Raw genomic sequence first — 20,560 nt, forward strand, 5'->3', positions numbered from 1 at the left:
CATTTACCAGTTGAGGTGAGTAAACAGAGAGTGGGGGGCGGGACACAGAGGGAGCAAGAGCGAGGGTGGCACAGAGAGTGGAGGAGGAAAAGAGAGTGGGGCACAGAGAGAGGGAGTGACTCAGAAAAGGGAAGGGGGGAGTGGTGGAGAAAGAGAGACTCATGAGACACAGAGATGGAGACCAAAAGAGCGCGAGAGGGACAGACAGAGAGAGACACTGGTGGGGGGTGGGGGGGGGAGGCGGTGGGGTGTGGAGGGAGAGAGGTCAGAGACATGGGAGGGTTTGGGGTGAGAGGGGGTCAGAGACATGGGGGTTGGGGGAGAGAGCGGGTCAGAGACATGAGGTTGTGGGGAAACAGAAGGACAGAGAGAGAGTTGGAGACAGGGGGTGGGTGGGGGGGGGTGGGGGGGGTGGGTTGGTGGTGGTGGACCGGGGTGGAGAGAGGAAGAGAGAGAGAGGGACAGAGACATGAGGGTTGGCGGGGGGTGGGGGGGGGGGGGGTGGAAAGAGAGAGAGGGAGAGACAGACACAGAGAGGGAAAGGGGGAGAGCGAGAGACTCACGAGGCAGAGAGACTCATGAGATGGGGACTGACGGAGAGAGAGACAGATGGACAGAAAGAGAGAAACGGGGGGTTGCGGGGGGCGAAGGGAGAGTGGGGTCAGAGGCATGGGGTTCATGGGGAGAGAGAGGGTCATAGTCACGGTGGGGGTGGCTGCGGGTTGGGGAAGAGAGAGGGTCAGAGACACTGGGTGGCGGGGAAAGAGAAGAACAGAGAATCAGAGGCACGGGGGTGGAGAGAGAGAACGGGACAGAGACACAGGGGTGGGGAGAGAGGGACAGAGACATGTGGGGGTGGGGGAGGAGACAGACAGACACAGATATAGAGGGGGACTCACATGGGAAGAGAGGGAGAGACAGGGAGAGGGGAGAGAAAGAGATCAAGATCACTCCTGACAGATGGACATCTTTTTATTTAGATTTAGAGATACAGCACTGAAACAGGCCCTTCAGCCCACCGGGTCTGTGCCGACCAACAACCACCTATTTATACTAACCTATTCCCATATTCCCTACCACCTACCTACACTCGGGGCAATTTACAATGGCCAATTTACCTATCATCTGCAAGTCTTTAGCTGTGGGAGGAAACCGGAGCACCCGGTGAAAACCCACGTGGTCACAGGGAGAACTTGCAAACTCCACACAGGCAGTACCCAGAATCGAACTCGGGTCCCTGGAGCTGTGAGGCTGCGGTGCTAACCACTGCGCCACTGTGCTCTTTGAATTCTTTGCTACATTGTGTGCAGGCAGACATTGACTATCTATGCAAGCAAAAACAATAGGGAGAAATGTGTTTTAAATCAACTGTGTTTTAATGGCATTAGATTGGCTATTCACTTTATATACAGATTAATTGTCTCCATGTCCGTGGCTGTCAGTAATTTTGTCAGACGTCCATGGTGCAACATGTTGGCGCCTATTGTGTAATGAGAGAGGAATAATTGACAATCTACTGCGAGACCCTTGGGGACGAGCGATCATAATATGATCGAATTCTTCATCAAGATGGAGAGTGACGTAGTTGATTCTGAGACAAGGGTCCTGATCTTAGTAAAGGAAACTACGAAGGTATGAGGCGCGAGTTGGCCATGAAGGATTGAGAAACGTTACTTAAAGGGATGACGGTGGATAGGCAATGGCAAACATTTAAAGAGCGCATGGATGAACTGCAACAATTGTTTATCCCTGTCTGGCGCAAAAGTAAAATGGGAAAGGGAGCCAAATAAGGGAAATTAGAGATAGCAATAGATCCAAGGAAGAGGCTTATAAATTTGCCAGGAAAAACGAAAGACCTGAGGATTGGGAACAGTTTAGAATTCAGCAAAGGAGGACCAAGGGATTGATTAAGAAGGGGAAAATAGAGTACGAGAGCAAGCTTGCGGGGAACATAAAAACTGACTCTAAAAGTTTCTATAGGTATGTGAATAGAAAAAAATTGGTGAAGACAAATGTAGGTCCTTTACAGTCAGAAACAGGGGAATTTATTATGGGGAATAAAGAAATGGCTGACCAACAAAATGCATACTTTGGTTCTGTCTTCACAAAGGAGGACACAAATATCATACCAGAAATCTTGGGGAACACAGGGCTTAGTGAGAGGAAGGAACTGAAAGAAATCAGTATTAGTAGATAAATGGTGTTGGGAAAATTGATGGGATTGAAGGCCAATAAATCCCCAGGGCCTGATGGTATGCATCCCAGAGTGGGAAGTGGCCCTAGAAATAGTGGATGCATTGGTGATCATCTTCCAAGATTCTATAGTCTCTGGAACAGTTCCTACAGATTGGAGGGTAGCTAATGTATCCCCACTATTTAAAAAGGGAGGTAGAGAGAAAGCAGGGAATTATAGACCAGTCAGCCTGACATCGGTAGTGGGGAAAATTCTATAGTCCATTATCAAAGATTTTATAGCAGAGCACTTAGAGAACAGTGATAGAATCGGGTAGAGTCAGCATGGATTTACGAAAGGGAAATCATGCTTGACAAATCTACTAGAATTCTTCAAGGATGTAACTAGTAGAGTTGATGAGGGGGAGCCAGTGGATGTGATTTATTTGGACTTTCAGAAGGCTTTCGACAAAGTCCCACATAAGAGATTAGCGTGTAAAATTAAAGTGCATGGGATTGGGGGTTGTGAATTGCGATGGATAGAAAATTGGTTGGCAGACAGGCAATAAAGAGTAGGGATAAATGGGTCTTTTTCCGAATGGCAGGCAGTGACTAGTGGGGTATCGCAGGGATCGATGCTAGGACCCCAGCTATTCACAATATATATTAATGATTTAGATGAGGGAACTAAATGTAATATCTCCAAATTTGCAGATGACACAAAACTGGGTGGGAGGGTCAGTTGTGAGGAGGATGCGTAGAGGCTTCAGGGGGATTTGGGCAAGTTGAGTGAGTGGGCTAATGCATGGCAGATGCAGTATAATGTGGATAAATATGAGGTTATCCATTTAGGTAGCAAAAACAGGAAGGCAGATTATTATCTGAATGGCTATAAACTGAGAGAGGGGAATCTGCAGCGAGACCTGGGTGTTCTCGTACCCCAATCGCTGAAGGTAAGCATGCAGGTGCAACAGGCGGTAAAAAAGGCAAATAGTATGTTGGCCTTCATAGCAAGAGGATTCGAGTACAGGAGCAGGGATGTCCTGCTGCAATAAGACAGGGCCTTGGTAAGACCACACCTGGAATATTGTGTGCAGTTTTGATCTCCTTATCTGAGGAAGGATGTTCTTGCTATAGAGGGAGTGCAGCGAAGGTTTACCGGACTGATTCCTGGGATGGCGGGACTGACTATGAGGAGAGATTGAATCGGTTAAGATTATATTCGCTGGAGTTCAGAAGAGTGAGGGGGGATCTCATAGAAACCTATAAAATTCTAACAGGACTTGACAGGGTAGATGCAGGAAGGATTTTCTCAATGGTGGGGGAGTCCAGAACCAGGGGTCATAGTCTAAGAATACGGGGTAAACCTTTCAGGACTGAGATAAGGAGAAATTTCTTCACCCAAAGAGTGGTGAGCCTGTGGAATTTGCTACCACAAAAAGCAGTCGAGGCCTAAACATTTTATGTTTTCAAGAAGGAGTTAGATATAGCTCTTGGGTCTAAAGGGATCAAAGGGTATGGGGCGAAAGCCGGAACAGGCTGCTGAGTTGGATGATCAGCCATGATCATAATGAATGGCGGAGCAGCCTCGAAGGACTGAATGGCCTACACCTGCTCCTATTTTCTATGTTTCTATCCCTGAATTTAACAGTTATTGTGAAATGTGTATTTTTTGTTTAAACCCTTATTTTGGATATTAGATATTTTAGTGACAAAAAAAATGGTGGATTTCTTTTTCAGAAAGCAAACTGTGAAGCTAGCTATATGTTCATCTCAAACATCAAAATACTATTTTATTAAAAATATACATTCTTAAGACTGCGACATATATGTTTATGATATATTGCTACACCCTGTAAAATGCTTCTCAATGCAAGAGAATATTTAAACCAGCTTTGTGCAGGGATTGAACACTCGTGTCAAAATTCATGTTCTGGGCAACCCCAGATTTGCAGAAAACTTTATCTGACAAGTTTTGATTCTGCCTTAGCTATTCTCTAGGATGCAGATCCAGCCACTCCCATATATAGTCCCAGACTCTTGAGTACTGCCCAATTATACAATAGCATCAGCTGAAGGCAAAACAATAGGGCCCTTTGTGATCCAAACTGGATATTTGGCCGATTTCTTCCCAACTTTTTTCAGTATTCCAGGAATCTGCACCATAATGAAGAACACTAATTTCGATGCTATTGCAGATTCGGAGTCTTAAATCCATCAGCCTTTCAGCACACAATGGCCCAGATTCTGCAGTGGTAATGGTGACAAAACTGTCAGCGTTTGCTGTCATTATTCAACTGAAACTGTCAGCAACTTCGGGAGCCCGCACACGTATAGAATAATGTTGGAATCCAGAAATTGCTGCCAGTGATTCTGCGGGCGAGATTTTAAGTTGCTCAAAACCCATTCACTTGCATGGAGTTAATATCGGGTCCTACCTTTCTCCAGAGGGTGCGTTGTAGAGAGATTCCCCCCTTGATTACAACCAATGGGAAATCAATTGAATTGACAAGAACTTTGTATCATTTTTGCTGTTAGCTGTAAAAATCCTTATAAAAGGTACAGTTTGTTGTTTTTAATGGCATACTAATTTCATAATAACTGCTAAACACCCTCACTGGCCCTGAAAATATAATTTTATATTCATGGAATGTTAAATTTCCCCACTGTGATAATTCCACTTTTTTTTAAAGTTTGCTTACATTGATATTTTAGTTTCCATCTAAATCCAATCACAATCATCTATTTCACGATCTGAAAATCTATATTAAAAGTGATAACGCGCTTTTAACTTCCTGGTTTGCTGTCTTTTAATATGATTGGCTGCTCGCCCTGCTTGCTGACATCACTGCTGCTGCACACCTGAAAATCCCCTTGACTTAGCCCCAGATTTAAACTGCCATCAGGAAAGGAAAGGTCTGCACCACAGAGATTGCTTGATCTTTGTGGGCAGTTTTCTTTGAGGTAAGCAGCGAGCATCATTGCTTTGCAGCTGACCATAAAATCCGGGCCCATATGATTCTCAGCTTCTTAAGACCGCTGTTGCTTTCACAAGATAAAATCTTGCCTCATTGAATATGACTCTTATCCAATTGTGTTTTACTTTGCAGCTGTGCAAAAATCTCCACGTCTTCTAATTATTATCTTGGGAGAACAGGATGGGAGCTTACATGAAATAAAAGTTATGAAATATGCAGGTGTGTCTACAGATTATCAGTGCTGTTGTTTTAAACAGGAAGGAGAAACCCAAAGCTATCTTCCCCATATGGCTGTGTCACATAAGCAGGACAATGCCTGTTCAGCTGAGAAATTGTGGACCACAAGATAAAGGTTAACAGTGCTGTATTAATATTTCAATTTTAATAATTTTGATAGGCTCATTTTTTAAGCTGGTCAAATGAATTTTGTAGATTATTGCAAGTGTATTGCTACGATAGATTGTCTTAGCAAGATACTTTGCCATGGTTATTTATAGGAAAGGGTGCAATAATTGAACTCAGTGCTATGTGTGACTGATTATTTGTGATTCAAATTGTTCACTTATTTTTGATAAAACTAAAAGCCTCATTTCAAAAGTTTCCAATCCAGCACAAATAGAGTCATAAATTTTCAGACATTTTCTAATATGGTATAGCAGAGGTAATGGAGTAGATTTTTCCTAACTCCTGGGAGTGCTTGAAATATTTTCTATGGTTCAATTATAACTGTTTACATAGTTAGTAAAACTCTAACTTCCATATGCAATTTGCCCCTCTAATATTTGTTTTCAAGTGAGTTATTCGAACATATTGTGCCGTGTTGGACGAATAGCCTGAACTATTTTGTCACATAATGTGTGATACAGGGACAAGTATTATATTCTTGGTATCGTGTTTGTCGCTGACAAAAGATGATCTCCCAATTTCTACTAGGAACAGTCATGTGAAACCCTTTTGTAAATATATTTTTTCTTTAGAGACCCATTTGGAAGTATAAAAAGTGTTGGCAGTCACTTTATTATTACTGTATCTGCGATTTAATGACTTGTCTTGTATTTTTCAGTGTACCAAGTAGGTTTCTCAGACGATTTGTAAGACAGTAGCAGCTTTCAGAAAACTATCCCATAATGCACAGTTTCTGGGTTTATTTCTTGGTGTTTATATCTGGATTACTTGAGGGCCACTGCAATAATGCAACAAGCAACTCAGACGTTAGATTACTTCTCGTGTCCTTTGATGGATTCAGGGCTGATTATCTTCAGCGTTACAGCTTTCCTAACCTTCAGAAAATGATTGCTGATGGAGCCCATGTGAAGCATGTAACAAATGTGTTTGTTACCAAAACCTTCCCAAATCATTATTCCATTGTCACAGGACGCTATGCAGAAAGCCATGGAATTGTGGCTAATAATATGTATGATGCAGCCACCAAAAAGTACTTTTCAGTTTCCAAAGATAAAGATCAATTTTGGTGGAATGAGGCCACTCCGATTTGGATAACTAATGAGCAACAAGGGCACAAGAGTGGTGGAGTAATGTGGCCTGGGACTGATGTATTAATACAGAATAAAATCCCTTCCTATTACTTGAAATATGACCCCAACGTCACATTCAATAAGAGAGTTGACCACATTATAGACTGGTTTTCCAACGCAACAGAACCCATTAATTTTGGTGCATTGTATTGGGAGGAGCCAGATGCCACTGGACACCGTTATGGACCCGACAGTAAAGAACTGACCGATATGTTGAAGGAAGTGGATGATCACGTTGGCTATTTAATTGATCAACTTCAAAAGACTGGACTCTGGAACACAGTTAATGTAATTCTCACCAGTGATCATGGGATGGCACAATGTTCTCCAGAGAAAGTTATAAAACTGGATAATTGCATTGGACGTGGTAACTATTCGGAGGTGACTTACTCTCCAGTAACAGCTATATTGCCCCATACAAGTAAGTAGTGAGAAGTATACAGTATTAATGATCAACTATAGACTTAAGTTATTTCTAAAAGAAGGTAATGAATAAATTTGGGCGTAAGAAGTTGAACTTGATATTCTCAATTACAGGTTTTCAAACCTTTCTATGCAGGGTCCTGCTCAATGGCAGATTTTTTGAAAGACAATGTACAGCTACTCAAAGAAAAAATATCATAGCAGAAATTTCATTTTATGAGCATTGTCATGCCAGGCCCCCACCTGCCAAGAATGAGGCACATTAATTTTGTCGTGAACATTGATTTTAAACTGTTTCTGGAGTGAAGAAAGGACTTGTTAAATAGATCAGCTGTGGCTGGAAAGGACATTTGCATATTAGACAGTATTTGGAAGGACAAAGCAGCCATTCCCTGACACATTCAACCCACAATGGACTTTGATTACCAGACATTGAAGGTGGGGGAGCTTGCATTCCAGGTTGACTGCCAAGATGGCCGAATACACAAATGGACATGGTCAAACCAGCTAGTCACATGACTAACCTGCTGGGCAATCTGAGTTTTTTGAATTTGTACAAATAGAGTGGGCAGAAAGCTGTTTGCTCCTGGATTAAGAAGATCTCTCTCCTGTCTGCTCCCATCTCTTTCTCACAAGCCTCTGAATCCACTGAAGACACATGAGCCCCAAGAGTGAAAAGTCTCCTACAGTGAACAAGGTTTAAGACAACTAGTGGGCCCCAACGAAAAGCAAGATCTACCTACAATCAAGGACTCTATGGTGAGCTCGACGAACCGTAACAACAACTCTTCAGATATTGCCTCAAACCTTTCCACTTTATTTTTCTTCTCTTTTCTGTCTCTATTTGCATGTAAGTATTACGTATGCATGCTAGCATGGAGTGCGGTGTGTATCCGTAGGCATTAACCAAATTAGAGTTTAAGTTTATGTTTAATAAATTTCAACTTTTCTTTAAACCTAAGAAAGCCTGTTTGTGCTGGTTTCTTTGACTTATAATTGGAAAGTGGTGAACAAGGATTCACCAAGGGGGAGCTAAAAACATGGTGTGTTTAAAATTAAACCCTGTTACAGTAAGACCAGGTGAAGGCTGAAAGGGAACCCTAGACCTCTTTTTCACCTGGTCGTAACACCATACAGTAACCAAAATATGTTAGGTCAACAAATACAGGAATATGATGGGTAGAAATCAACTTCATATGCTTGCTGTGATTCCCTCATAGACCCCAGTTTGAAAACTTCTGTTCTAAACCAAATCAGAATTGAAATTGTGTAGCAGTTTCTTGATACCTTAATTCTTGTATACATACTGCTAACACTTATGATCATGTTCCAGTTACTAATTCTTCATTATAGATACATTGCACATTAATTAGATGATGGCACTGTATGTCAGAACAGAGCTGTCCCCCTGGATTCAAGTATAAAAAGAAAGACTTGCATTTATATAGCACCTTTCATGACCCCAGGACAGCGAAAAGCGGTTTACAGTCAATGAATCACTTTTGAAGTGTAGTCATGGTTGTAATGTAAGAACTACAGCAGCCAATATGTACACAGCAAGCTCCCACAAACAGCAACAAACTAGATAATCTGTTTTTATGATGTTGATTGTAGAATAAATATTGGCCAGAGCACCAGGGATACCTGCCCATTAACCTGCTCTCTCCTCACTATCCCAGGCCCCAAACACTCCTTTCAGGCGAAGCAGCGATTTACTTGTACTTCTTTCAATGTAGTATACTCTATTCGTTGCTCACAATGCGGTCTCCTCTACACTGGGGAGACCAAACGCAGACTGGGTGACTGCTTTGCGGAACACCTCCGCTCAGTCCGCAAGCAGGACCCTGAGCTTCCGGTTGCTTGCCATTTCAACACTCCCCCCTGCTCTCATGCTCACATCTCTATCCTGGGCTTGCTGTAGTGTTCCACTGAACATCAACGCAAGCTCGAGGAACAGCATCTCATTTTCCGATTAGGCACACTACAGCCTGCTGGACTGAACATTGAGTTCAATAATTTCAGAGCATGACGGGCCCCCCATTTTACTTTTATTTTTAGTTATTTTTTCTTTTTTACATTTTTTACAATTTTTTTTTTCTTTTGTTTATTTCATTTTGTCGTAGTTTGTTTAGTTTGCTTACCCACTGTTTTTTTTCATGTTTGTACTTGCTGCTGTTCAATCTTCAGTTTGTTAACACCCTATCTGTACTAATGCTTTGTCTTTCAACACACCATTAACATATTGTTTGCCTTTGCTCCACGACCTCTTGGTCAGCTATGTGGCCTTGTCCAATCTACACCTTCTCCTTTGTTATCTCTTGCCCCACCCCCAGCTCACTTGCTTATAACCTTTGACATTTCTAATATTTGCTAGTTCCAAAGAAGGGTCACTGACCCGAAACATTAACTCTGCCTCTCTCTGCACAGATGCTGCCAGACCTGCTGAATATTACCAGCATTTCTTGTTTTTACACCAGGGATAACTTGCCTGCTCTTCAAAATAGCGTCATGGGATCTTTTACATCTACCTTCGAGAACGGATGGGGCCTCTGTTTAACATCTCATCCGAAAGATGGCACCTCCGATAATGCAGCACTCTATCAGTATTGCACTGGGGTGTCAGCCTTGACTTTTTTTATGCTAAGTCTCTGGAGTGGGACTTGAACCCACAATCTTCTGGCTCAGAGGCAAGATTGCTACCAACTGACACATAGCTTTTTAAAAATTCTTTCATGGGATGTGGGCATCGCTGGCAAGGCCAATATTTGTTGCCTATCCCTAATTGCCCTTCAGCTGAATGGCTTGCTAGGCCATTTCAGAAGGCAGTTAAGAGTCAGTCACATGTAGGCCAGACCCAGGTAAGGATGGCAGATTTCCTTCCCTAAAGGACATTAGTGAACCAAATGGGTTTTTATGACAATCAATGATAGTTTCATGGTGCCATTACTGAGACTAGCTTTCAATTTCAGATTTTTTTAGTAAATTAATTGAACTTAAATTCCACCAGCTGCCATGGTGGGATTTGAACTCATGTCCCCAGGGCAATAGCCTAGGTCTCTGGAATACTAATTCAGTGACCTATACAATGGGTGATAGGACCCTAGGAAGTATAGAGGGTCAGAGGGACCTTGCTGTACTTGTCCATAGGTCACTGAAGGCAGCAGCACAGGTAGATAAGGTGGTTAGGAAGGCATATGGGATACTTGCTTTTAATAGCTGAGGTATAGAATATAAGAGCAGGGAGGTTATGATGGAGCTGTATAAAATGCTAGTTAGGCCACAGCTGGAGTATTGTTTACAGTTCTGGTCACCACACTATAGGAAGGATGTGATTGCATTGGAGAGGGTGCAGAGGAGATTCACCAGGATGTTGCCTGGACTGGAGCATTTCAGCTCTGGACTGGAGCATCCAGAGACTGGATAGGCTAGGGTTGTTTTCCTTAGAGCAGAGAAGGCTGAGGGGAGACCTGATAGAGGTATACTAAATTATGAGGGGCATGGATAGGGTAGATAGGAGGAAGCTTTTTCCCTAAGCAGAGCTGCCGGTAACCAGGGGGCATAGATTTAAGGTAAGGGGCAGGAGGTTTAGAGGGGATTTGAGGAAAAAAAGTTTCACCCAGAGGGTGGTTGGAATCTGGAACGCACTGCCTGAAGAGGTGGTAGAGGCAGGAACCCTCACAACATTTAAGAAGTATTTAGTTGAGCTGTTAGTTAAATTTGCTCTTGCTCATTTAATTGCCATGGTATTTTTTGTGGCAGGCTGCTGGAAGTGCAAGATGGAATTGGTGTGGTGTCCTCTACAGGGTATCTGGGATCTGAGTGATCAGGTCAAGCTACTGTGTATCTCCTTAACCAACCAGATTGAAGGATTGTTGCAAGGTCTGGTCAAGGAAGTGCAAATTAGAATGTGTGAATTAATGTCAAATCAGGTGCAAAAAGTGGGATAGAAAGATTAAACTAAGATTTAAAGAAAAGACAAATAAAAGTAAAACAAAAGTTTTTAAAAGAAATCTCCAGTGACAATTAAAACCTAAAGGAAAGAGGGTCTACAAGTTAACTGGAAGTAATTAACGTTTACCATGTCATTAAAAGAGTACTTAGACTTGAAATGACAACTTTCTGTGGCAAGTTTACTTCGTAATTACTGTGCAAGTACAGGAACTTCATGCTGCTCAATGTATTTCAATGGTGAGGCAGACAGAGATGCTGTTTGTGTCAAGCTAACAGTGCAGCAGCACAACTCCAACAACAATTTCTCTATTTGCACGTTTAATTGTTCATTTGCCCTCACGTGACGTTGCATTGGTGTTTGCACTTAAATAAGTCAGTGCTATTAGCCTCACTGCTATTTTAGTGGGAATTTTTGGGCCATTGTGTTCATATTTCTGGAAGCAATAAACAGTTATAATTCCTCTGTGGTTTTGGTAGGACCAGGTAATGCCAAACATTTTTGTAGTCACATTATTACAAACGTCCAGATGCCACATTTACCACAAGCGAATAACAGTTGAGCTTTGTCTTCAGTCCTGATGACAAACCCTAATTCTTTGAATTTCTTCCAGCCACTATCTCACTATGAACTGAAGGGTTTACATTCTTGTCAGCTTATTGAACTACACTTGAGTCCTGCTCACCCAGCAGCCTGTCCTTGCTGACCTGCACTGGCCTCAAATTCCCCAAAGCATCACATTCAAAATCATTGTTATTGGCTTTAACTTCCTCCATGGCAGTCTGTGCAATATCCTCCATTCCTACAATCCCCCAATTGCTCTGTTCTTGTGATGGCCTTTTGTTTCTACCTCCTGTATTTCAGCTGCCTGGGTCATACATTCTGGATTTTACTCCCTAAAGCTCTCTGATTCTCCGGCTGTCTTTTCCCCTTTAAAATGTTTTTCTTAGCCCATCTGCTTGAACAACTGTTATGAACAGATAGTTAATCTTTTTTTTCGAACCAATTTCCCAGTTTTTCCAACCATCTGTCCGTAAATAGATTAGTGATTGAATTTCTTCCCCCCCCTTAAACCATAATAATAAATGACCGCAACAACAACACGGTTGTTAAAGTTAAAAACAAAGAAGTAGGATTTATTTACACACTCTTAATCTTGGGAAGGGGTTTAACTTCACCACACACGCTTACAAACATTCCGGGAAATGCTAAAGACATAAAAAGGCAAAGACATATACTAAATAGAAAGTTATCTCAACTACTAGCTATCATGGATTTTCAGTCAAAACTAGATTCCTTTTAAAATATCAAAAAAGTCCAAAAATGGAGATCACCTACTGGAAATGCTGGGTAGGGGAAGGAGTCACTGAGAAAACCTCTTTGACAATTTCTTCTTCTGGCACTCGGATATAAATGGAGGCAGCTAAATTGCTGGAGTCACCTTCTTTTAGATAGAGAGGAAACTGGTAGAAATCAGACTTTACTGTTATTTTTACAGCTTGTCATCTTGTTGACTTTTCTTGCTGGATTTTTCAAAGTGTGGCTACTTTTTAATTTTTTTTTCTTGTTGAAAAGGCCTTAGAGAGAAGTCAGTGCTGCTTGAAGGCAGTTCTGCTTCTTGCAGGGAGGTCTCAGGGAGAAGTTCGCAGCCGCAGACAGCTGGGCCAAATCTGCCCAAAAAGCAGCTGTGAAATGAAAGCAGGCTGTACCCTCAAACTGTTGCAGTTTCAAATCCAGGCAGATTGGATAGGGGTTTCCTGGACAAGCTGTACCACATGATCTCCCTCCTCCAATTTAACAATTGGAACATAGAAGTAAAAAAACTTACTTTTTTGCTTTGGCTTCCTTGTCTCGAGAGACAATGGGTAAGTGTCTGGAGGTGGTCAGTGGTTTGTGGAGCAGTGCCTTGAGTGGCTATAAAGGCCAATTCTAGAGTGACAGACTCTTACACAGGCGCTGCAGATAAAATTGGTTGTTGAGGCTGTTACACAGTTGGCTCTCTCCTTGTGCTTCTGTCTTTTTTCCTGCCAACAAGTCTCTTCGACTCGTCACTCTTCAGCCCCGCCTTTATGGCTGCCCGCCAGCTCTGGCGATCACTGGCAACTGACTCCCACGACGTGTGATCAATGTCACAGGACTTCATGTCGCGTTTGCAAACGTCTTTAAAGCGGAGACATGGACGGCCGGTGGGTCTGATACCAGTGGCGAGCTCGCTGTACAATGTGTCTTTGGGGATCCTGCCATCTTCCATGCGGCTCGCATGGCCAAGCCATCTCAAGCGCCGCTGACTCAGTAGTGTGTATATGCTGGGGATGTTGGCCGCCTCGAGGACTTCTGCTGGAGATACGGTCCTGCTACCTGATGCCATGGATTCTCCGAGGCAGCGAAGATGGAGTGAATTGAGACATCGCTCTTGGCTGACATACGTTGTCCAGGCCTCACTGCCGTAGAGCAAGGTACTGAGGAAACAGGCTTGATACACTCAGACTTTTGTGTTCCATGTCAGTGCACCATTTTCCTACATTCTCTTGGCCAGTCTGGACATAGCAGCGGACACCTTTCCCATGCGCTTGTTGATTTCTGCGTCGAGAGCCAGGTTACTGGTGATAGTTGAGCCTAGGTAGGTGAACTCTTGAACCACTTCCAGAGCGTGGTCGCCAATATTGATGGATGAAGCATTTTTGACGTCCTGTCCCATGATGATCATTTTCTTGAGGCTGATGGTTAGGCCAAATTCATTGCAGGCAGCCGCAATCCTGTCGATGAGTCTCTGCAGACACTCTTCTGTGTGGGAAGTTAGTGCAGCATCGTCAGCAAAGAGGAGTTCCCTGATGAGAACGTTCCGTACTTTGGTCTTCGCTCTTAGACAGGCAAGATTGAACAACCTGCCATCTGATCTTGTGTGGAGGAAAATTCCTTCTTCTGAAGCCTTGAACGCATGTGAGAGCAGCAGGGAGAAGAAGATCCCAAACAGTGTAGGTGCGAGAACACTTAAACGTGTATAAAATGGCAGTTGACATTAATACTCAAATGCACAAAACACCGTTTACAAGGGGGAGTTCTCATCTCGTGAAACAAATTTTGGTTCCCCTCCTGAATTTTCCCATCTTGGCTGGGCATTTGTTTTCCTTATGTCTGTCTCTAAAGTACCATGGGACATTATTTTTTTTATTAAAGTTACTATATAAATTCAGATTGCTACTGTGAATGGACCCTATCTTCTCTCTTGGCCATGGCCACAGTATATCTCTCTTTTTAGTTCAAGATGACCTGTGGTTATCCCATGAAAAGCAAACGGGATAGAGGCAAGAAATAGGGAAGGGAGGAAAAAGGAGTGGGAGAAACAAAGAAAAGCTGGGAGGTAGCAGACAGTGGAAGAAGAAAGGACAATCCAAGCAATCTGGAAATGGGGAGAGAAACAGACAGAGAGAGAAAGTAAATCAGCAAAGAAAAGAAAGTGAAATAGAAGGGAGAAATATGAGGGAGGAGAGAAAAACTTAAGAAAAAAGCATTAATAAATGAGACAGAGAACCACAGAAGGGAGATAAAGACACAAACACTAAAGAGAAGGAAAGGAGAATGACACATGAAAGGGAAGGAGATTTTGTTTTTCTCTGACGTGATCAGTATCCTTAGTTAAAGGGGTGTCTGAAGCTGAGATTTGACTGCCCACCACCCCCCACCCAGTAAAAAGTTTTGACAATTGTTGGGTTAGATTGTTTTCCCCTTTACTCTTGTTTATTGTGAGGGATGATTTTTTTATTATTCATTCATGGGATGTGGGTGTTATTGGCTATGCCAGCATTTGTGGCCCATTCCTAATTGCCCATGAGAAGGTGGTGGTGAGCTGCTTTCTTGAACCGCTGCAGTCCTTGGTGTACAGATATATCAACAGTGCTGTTAGGAAGGGAGTTTCATGATTTTGACCCAGCGACAGTGAAGGAACGGCAATATAGTTCCAAGTCAGGATGGTGTGTGGCTTCGAGGGGATCTTGCAGGTGGTGGTATTCCCATACATCTTCTGCCCTTGTCCTTCTAGGCAGTGGAGGACACAAGTTTGGAAGATTGTAAATGAGCCTCAAAGAAACTTGTGCTTAACAATTATATAAAAAAAAAATTTTGCTCCAGAGCTTCTAGATTTTGCTCCAACAAAATTGAGGGCCCACTCCTTTTATAGCACAACCTGATGCTGATTCTGTTTGTGTAACTAAAACACCTGCTCCGACTTAGTTGATTTTATTGCCTTCACTGGTGTAGCCATGGTTCCTCCCATAGTTGTTGCCTGTTGTGCCTGCTCAAGTTGGTACAGAGATCAGGAGAAAGCAATGATAACTGGTACATTCCTGTATCAACATATAATCATACAGCACAGGTCATTCAGCCCATTGTACTTGTGCCAGCTTTTTGAAAATGCTATCCGATTAGACCTACTCCCTTGCTTTTCCCCCCTAGCCCTGCAGTTTTTCCTTTTCAAGTAATTATCCAGTTCTCTTTTGAAAGTTAACATTAAATCTGCTTCCACTACCCTTTCAGGCAATGCATTTCAGATCACAGAACCACAGAACTGTTGCAGCACAGAAGAAAACCATTCGGCCCATCATGTCTGTGCCGACTCTCCAAAACAACAGTTTACTTAGTACCATTCCCCGTAGCCTTGCACATTCTTCCTTTTCAGACAACAATCCAATTCCCTTTTGAATGCCTCAATTGAACCTGCCTCCTCCACACTCTCGGAGTGCATTCCATCCTAACAACATCCTAATTTCCTGTCGCTATTGCTTCTTTTGCCAATTACCTTAAATCTGTACACTCTTTTTCTCAATCCCTCCAACAATGGGAACAGTTTTTCCCTGTCGACCCTGTCCAGACTCCTCATGATTTTGAATACCTCTATCAAATCTCTTCTCAACCTTCTCTTTCCAAAGAAAACAGTCCCTACTTCTCCACTCTATCTACTGTTACGACCGAGGTGGAAGTAATGTACTGTTAATTCAGTCCCAGTACTCCACTGGTCACAGCATATTATTAAAGTTTAACCACCTACCAGAAATTAGTCAAATTAAACACTTTATTACCCCCCCAGAATAAAATACGCCAAACCAGGTATCTTTAAACAACAAGTTATTAATAAACGAAATCTTAAACACTATTGAAATAAACCTATGTCTAAAAGACTTTATAACTTTGTATTTCTCTTAACCCCCATGCACAGACGCACACACATTCAAAAACCAACGGTTAACCGGTATTTAAAAAAGTGTTTTATTTTTTAAAAAGAACCGTTTCTAAGAAATAAATAAATAGCTGGGTTGTAAGTCCTGGTGAGTTACGTTCCCGATTAGTGAGGTGTCCCAGAGTTGAATCGTCAGATGCGACTCGAAGTCTCCAGGCAAATTTGATGAACAGTCTTTACTGGATAGGCATTCAAAGCACTTTGGTTGCAGCAGGCATCACACAGTTCTTTTAACAAGGAGTATAGCAACAAGTCTATTCGCATTCTAAAATTGGTTGTCTTTTAGTAGAAACTTTACTGAGAATTCCAGAAAACACAAAAAGACAACCGAGAGTCACTCTTGAAGCAGAGACTTGTTAGAGTTTGGAAGTAAAAAGGAATTTACTACCTCCAACAATGTTCTTTTTCCAGGGTTTTTCTCTGCTTGGGCAATACAAAGCCTGAAGAGAAATGAAGATTTTTCTGCTAAGACAGACAAAATTCTTCCTTCAGTGTGGAGCACACTTTGCTGATCTCCAGTTCAAGCTGGTTTAAGCCAGTCTTTACCCACAGTTAAAAGTTACAGTACACCATGTGACCTCCTCTCTCTCCTGCTGTTGCTTAGGAAACAGGTGCAGCTGCTGGCACACTGTGCACCTTAGTTTTTAAAGGCACACTTTTTTTAAGCAGGAAAAAAAAACTACATTTCTATGACACTACATAACTGAAGTTCCTCATCCCTTGAATCGTTCTCATGAACTTTTTCTGCACACTCTCCAATGTAACAACTCATTGCATAAAAAAGTTCTTCTCCTCTCCCCTTTGGTTCTTTTGCCAGTTGCCTTAAATCTATTTCCTCTGGTTACCAACCTTCCTAGTAGTGGAAACCGTTCCTCTTTATTACTTGATCAGAACCCATCATAATCTTCCATATAAAAGAGTGAAGTGTCAACCGAGCAAATGTCCCAATCCTGCTGGGATTTTCAGACTATTCCTTCAGTCCAATGTACTTGACTGTTGAGATCAGGTGGTGCAGGGAGTGGGGCGGTTACAATTTTAACTTAATCCTCCTGCCGAGAGACTGACTGGATCAGGTGCAACTCTGGCTTTACACCCTGTAAATGTTGCTCTCCATTGAAGTCAATGTGCAGGGTGTAAAAGTGGTGTTCCATCCAATCCCTTGGGTCTCCCACAGTGAGTTATTTTAAATTACCCTCCATGTCTCTGCCTGGCAGCAACATTTATTTGTGAGGATTATTAGTGCATAGTTACAAGTAAGAAAGAGATTCTAACCCTTTTTATGTTTTCGATTGTATTATCATATGCACAGAACTACTGATTTTTCTTTCAATGTTTAGTACTGTATTCTGTATTTATGTCTTTGTCCCTTTGCACATATTGTTGAGTGACTCTGCAAATAGTAACTATACTTGAAGTCTGAAGTCTACGGTGTAATGGATGAATTAAAAGTATAAGAAATCTTGCATTTCGGTAATAATTGTAGATATATTTTTACACCCTATGTTGTAGTCATATTCTGCATATAATTACACCTATTGGCTGGGATTTTATGCTGGTGATGGGGGTCTTGATGTCTGGAAATTGTGACGCCGAGAACTATGCGTCGCCTCTTTTGTGGAAGGCCTGCCGAATCTAATGCCAGTTAGGCACTTAAGTGGATAGCAGTTGCCCTTCCATGGGATCAAAGACCCTGGCGACAGAAGTCGCGCCCTCTGAGCAGCGCCACTGCAGAGGCAGTGGTTGTTATCAGTGGAGCACCTACCTGAGCATCACTGGAGCCAAGCCACAGGGTGGGAGGGATCTCATGGAGAGGTGGGATGTAGGGGAGTCATTAGCAAGGGTAGTGGGGTGACTCTCAGCAGGCCCCCACCTTCCTGATACTGGGTCCCTCATTCATGCAGTAAGTGCCTTTTAAACGAGGGACCACACCCCTTCCTTCCCCCTCCCACCCCACCCAGAGCCGAGAAGCAGCCCACACAGTTTTACGTGCTGTGCGTCCGTGTGGTGACAGGGCCACCCGTCGCTTGGCTAATTGCGACGGAGGAGGGATGAGGCCCTTCATTGGGCATTAATTGCCAGTTCAGGGCCTCAATTGGCAGTGGGGCAGGAAGGCTGTTCATAGGCCTTCCCACCATGGACTTAATTTTGGCGGAGATGGGAAGGTCGTGGGGGTTCCCCCATTGAGTTTTTCGAGAAGGTGACCAAACAGGTGGATGAGGGTAAAGCAGTGGATGTGGTGTATATGGATTTCAGTAAGGCGTTTGATAAGGTTCCCCATGGTAGGCTATTGCAGAAAATACGGAAGTATGGGGTTGAAGGTGATTTAGAGCTTTGGATCAGAAATTGGCTAGCTGAAAGAAGACAGAGGGTGGTGGTTGATGGCAAATGTTCATCCTGGAGTTTAGTTACTAGTGGTGTACCGCAAGGATCTGTTTTGGGGCCACTGCTGTTTGTCATTTTTATAAATGACCTGGAAGAGGGTGTAGAAGGGTGGGTTAGTAAATTTGCGGATGACACGAATGTCGGTGGAGTTGTGGATAGTGCCGAAGGATGTTGTAGGGTACAGAGGGACATAGATAGGCTGCAGAGCTGGGCTGAGAGATGGCAAATGGAGTTTAATGCGGAAAAGTGTGAGGTGATTCACTTTGGAAGGAGTAACAGGAATGCAGAGTACTGGGCTAATGGGAAGATTCTTGGTAGTGTAGATGAACAGAGAGATCTTGGTGTCCAGGTACATAAATCCCTGAAAGTTGCTACCCAGGTTAATAGGGCTGTTAAGAAGGCATATGGTGTGTTAGCTTTTATTAGTAGGGGGATCGAGTTTCGGAGCCACGAGGTCATGCTGCAGCTGTACAAAACTCTGGTGAGGCCGCACCTGGAGTATTGCGTGCAGTTCTGGTCACCGCATTATAGGAAGGATGTGGAAGCTTTGGAAAGGGTGCAGAGGAGATTTACTAGGATGTTGCCTGGTATGGAGGGAAGGTCTTACGAGGAAAGGCTTGAGGGACTTGAGGTTGTTTTCGTTGGAGAGAAGGAGGAGGAGAGGTGACTTAATAGAGACATATAAGATAATCAGAGGGTTAGATAGGGTGGATAGTGAGAGTCCTTTTCCTCGGATGGTGATGGCAAACACGAGGGGACATAGCTTTAAGTTGAGGGGAGATAGATATAAGACAGATGTTAGAGGTAGTTTCTTTACTCAGAGAGTAGTAGGGGCGTGGAACGCCCTGCCTGCAACAATAGTAGACTCGCCAACTTTAAGGGCATTTAAGTGGTCATTGGATAGACATATGGATGAAAATGGAATAGTGTAGGTCAGATAGTTTCACAGGTCGGCGCAACATCGAGGGCCGAAGGGCCTGTACTACGCTGTAATGTTCTAAAAAAAAATCTCCGCCACTATACCACCCGATTTCGTTTTGCTCTCCCTGCTTCCAAACCCGCCGCAGGGAAGAGCATAAAATTCCCCCCATTGCTGCAATGGAAAGAGTTAAGCATCATAATGACAACTGTACTGCCCTTTCATGGGCAGACTCAGTCAGCATTACAGTCGAGTTACACAATGTTTCTTTTGGTTTAATGTATATTTTGGTCACTTTTGAACATAAGATTCAACATGAGATTCTATTTTTGTTCTTTTTAACAGACATAAGTTATGTATATGAGTTGCTGTCGAACTGTGATAGTCACATGAAGGTATATTTGAAAGAAGATATCCCAAACCGTTTTCACTACAAACACAATGAAAGGATTCAACCAATTCTTCTTGTTGCTGATGAAGGGTGGACAATTGTTCAGAATGGATCAATTCACCGGTGTAAGTTCAGAATGCAAAAGATTATACTTGTGTTTTTGATGTCTGAGTATTATATCAGCCTGGTTCTTTCCTGGTGTTGCTTCAATATGTTGCATTTGTGTATATATAAAAAAAACTCCAATCAATGGGCTTACAAATCCTGTTTCCAATAATCAATACTTCTGTGGGGTTAGACATAAAATTAAATTGCCTTGATTCTTTTAATAAACAAAAGGAAAACTTGATACTCAAGGTCTCAAAGTTTCAAATAGATTGTTGCAAAGCTATAATATGTAAGGTCTGTAGACTGCTGTCCTGCTATTCTATAGAAGAGAGCAGCCCTCCAGTAACATGCAAATTGGTTTTCTAATAGACCTGTGGTGATTGGTATGTTACAAACCAGTGCTGGTGGAACAGAGACAAAACCAGTCATCCTACACCCAGAGGCATGATAAACATGGTACTAACAAAATT

At 42.7% G+C, this 20,560-nt stretch overlaps 1 protein-coding gene across 3 annotated transcripts in view; it reads left to right on the plus strand.

Annotated features, from left to right (window-relative positions):
* The window catches only part of enpp4 (ectonucleotide pyrophosphatase/phosphodiesterase 4), a 49,888-nt gene that overhangs the window by 21,223 nt on the left and 8,105 nt on the right, over window positions 1-20,560 (plus strand). Inside the window, exons 1-3 of one of the 3 annotated variants that reach the window (XM_068024562.1) lie at window positions 5,281-5,369; window positions 6,214-7,106; window positions 19,937-20,107. In XM_068024562.1, coding sequence (XP_067880663.1) covers window positions 6,278-7,106; window positions 19,937-20,107 — 1,000 coding nt within the window. In that variant the 5' untranslated portion in view covers window positions 5,281-5,369; window positions 6,214-6,277. The other 2 variants (XM_068024577.1, XM_068024571.1) reach the window with 2 other exon arrangements.

The sequence above is a fragment of the Heterodontus francisci genome, chromosome 3 (genome assembly GCF_036365525.1).
Source record: "Heterodontus francisci isolate sHetFra1 chromosome 3, sHetFra1.hap1, whole genome shotgun sequence".
Lineage (NCBI taxonomy): Eukaryota > Metazoa > Chordata > Chondrichthyes > Heterodontiformes > Heterodontidae > Heterodontus > Heterodontus francisci.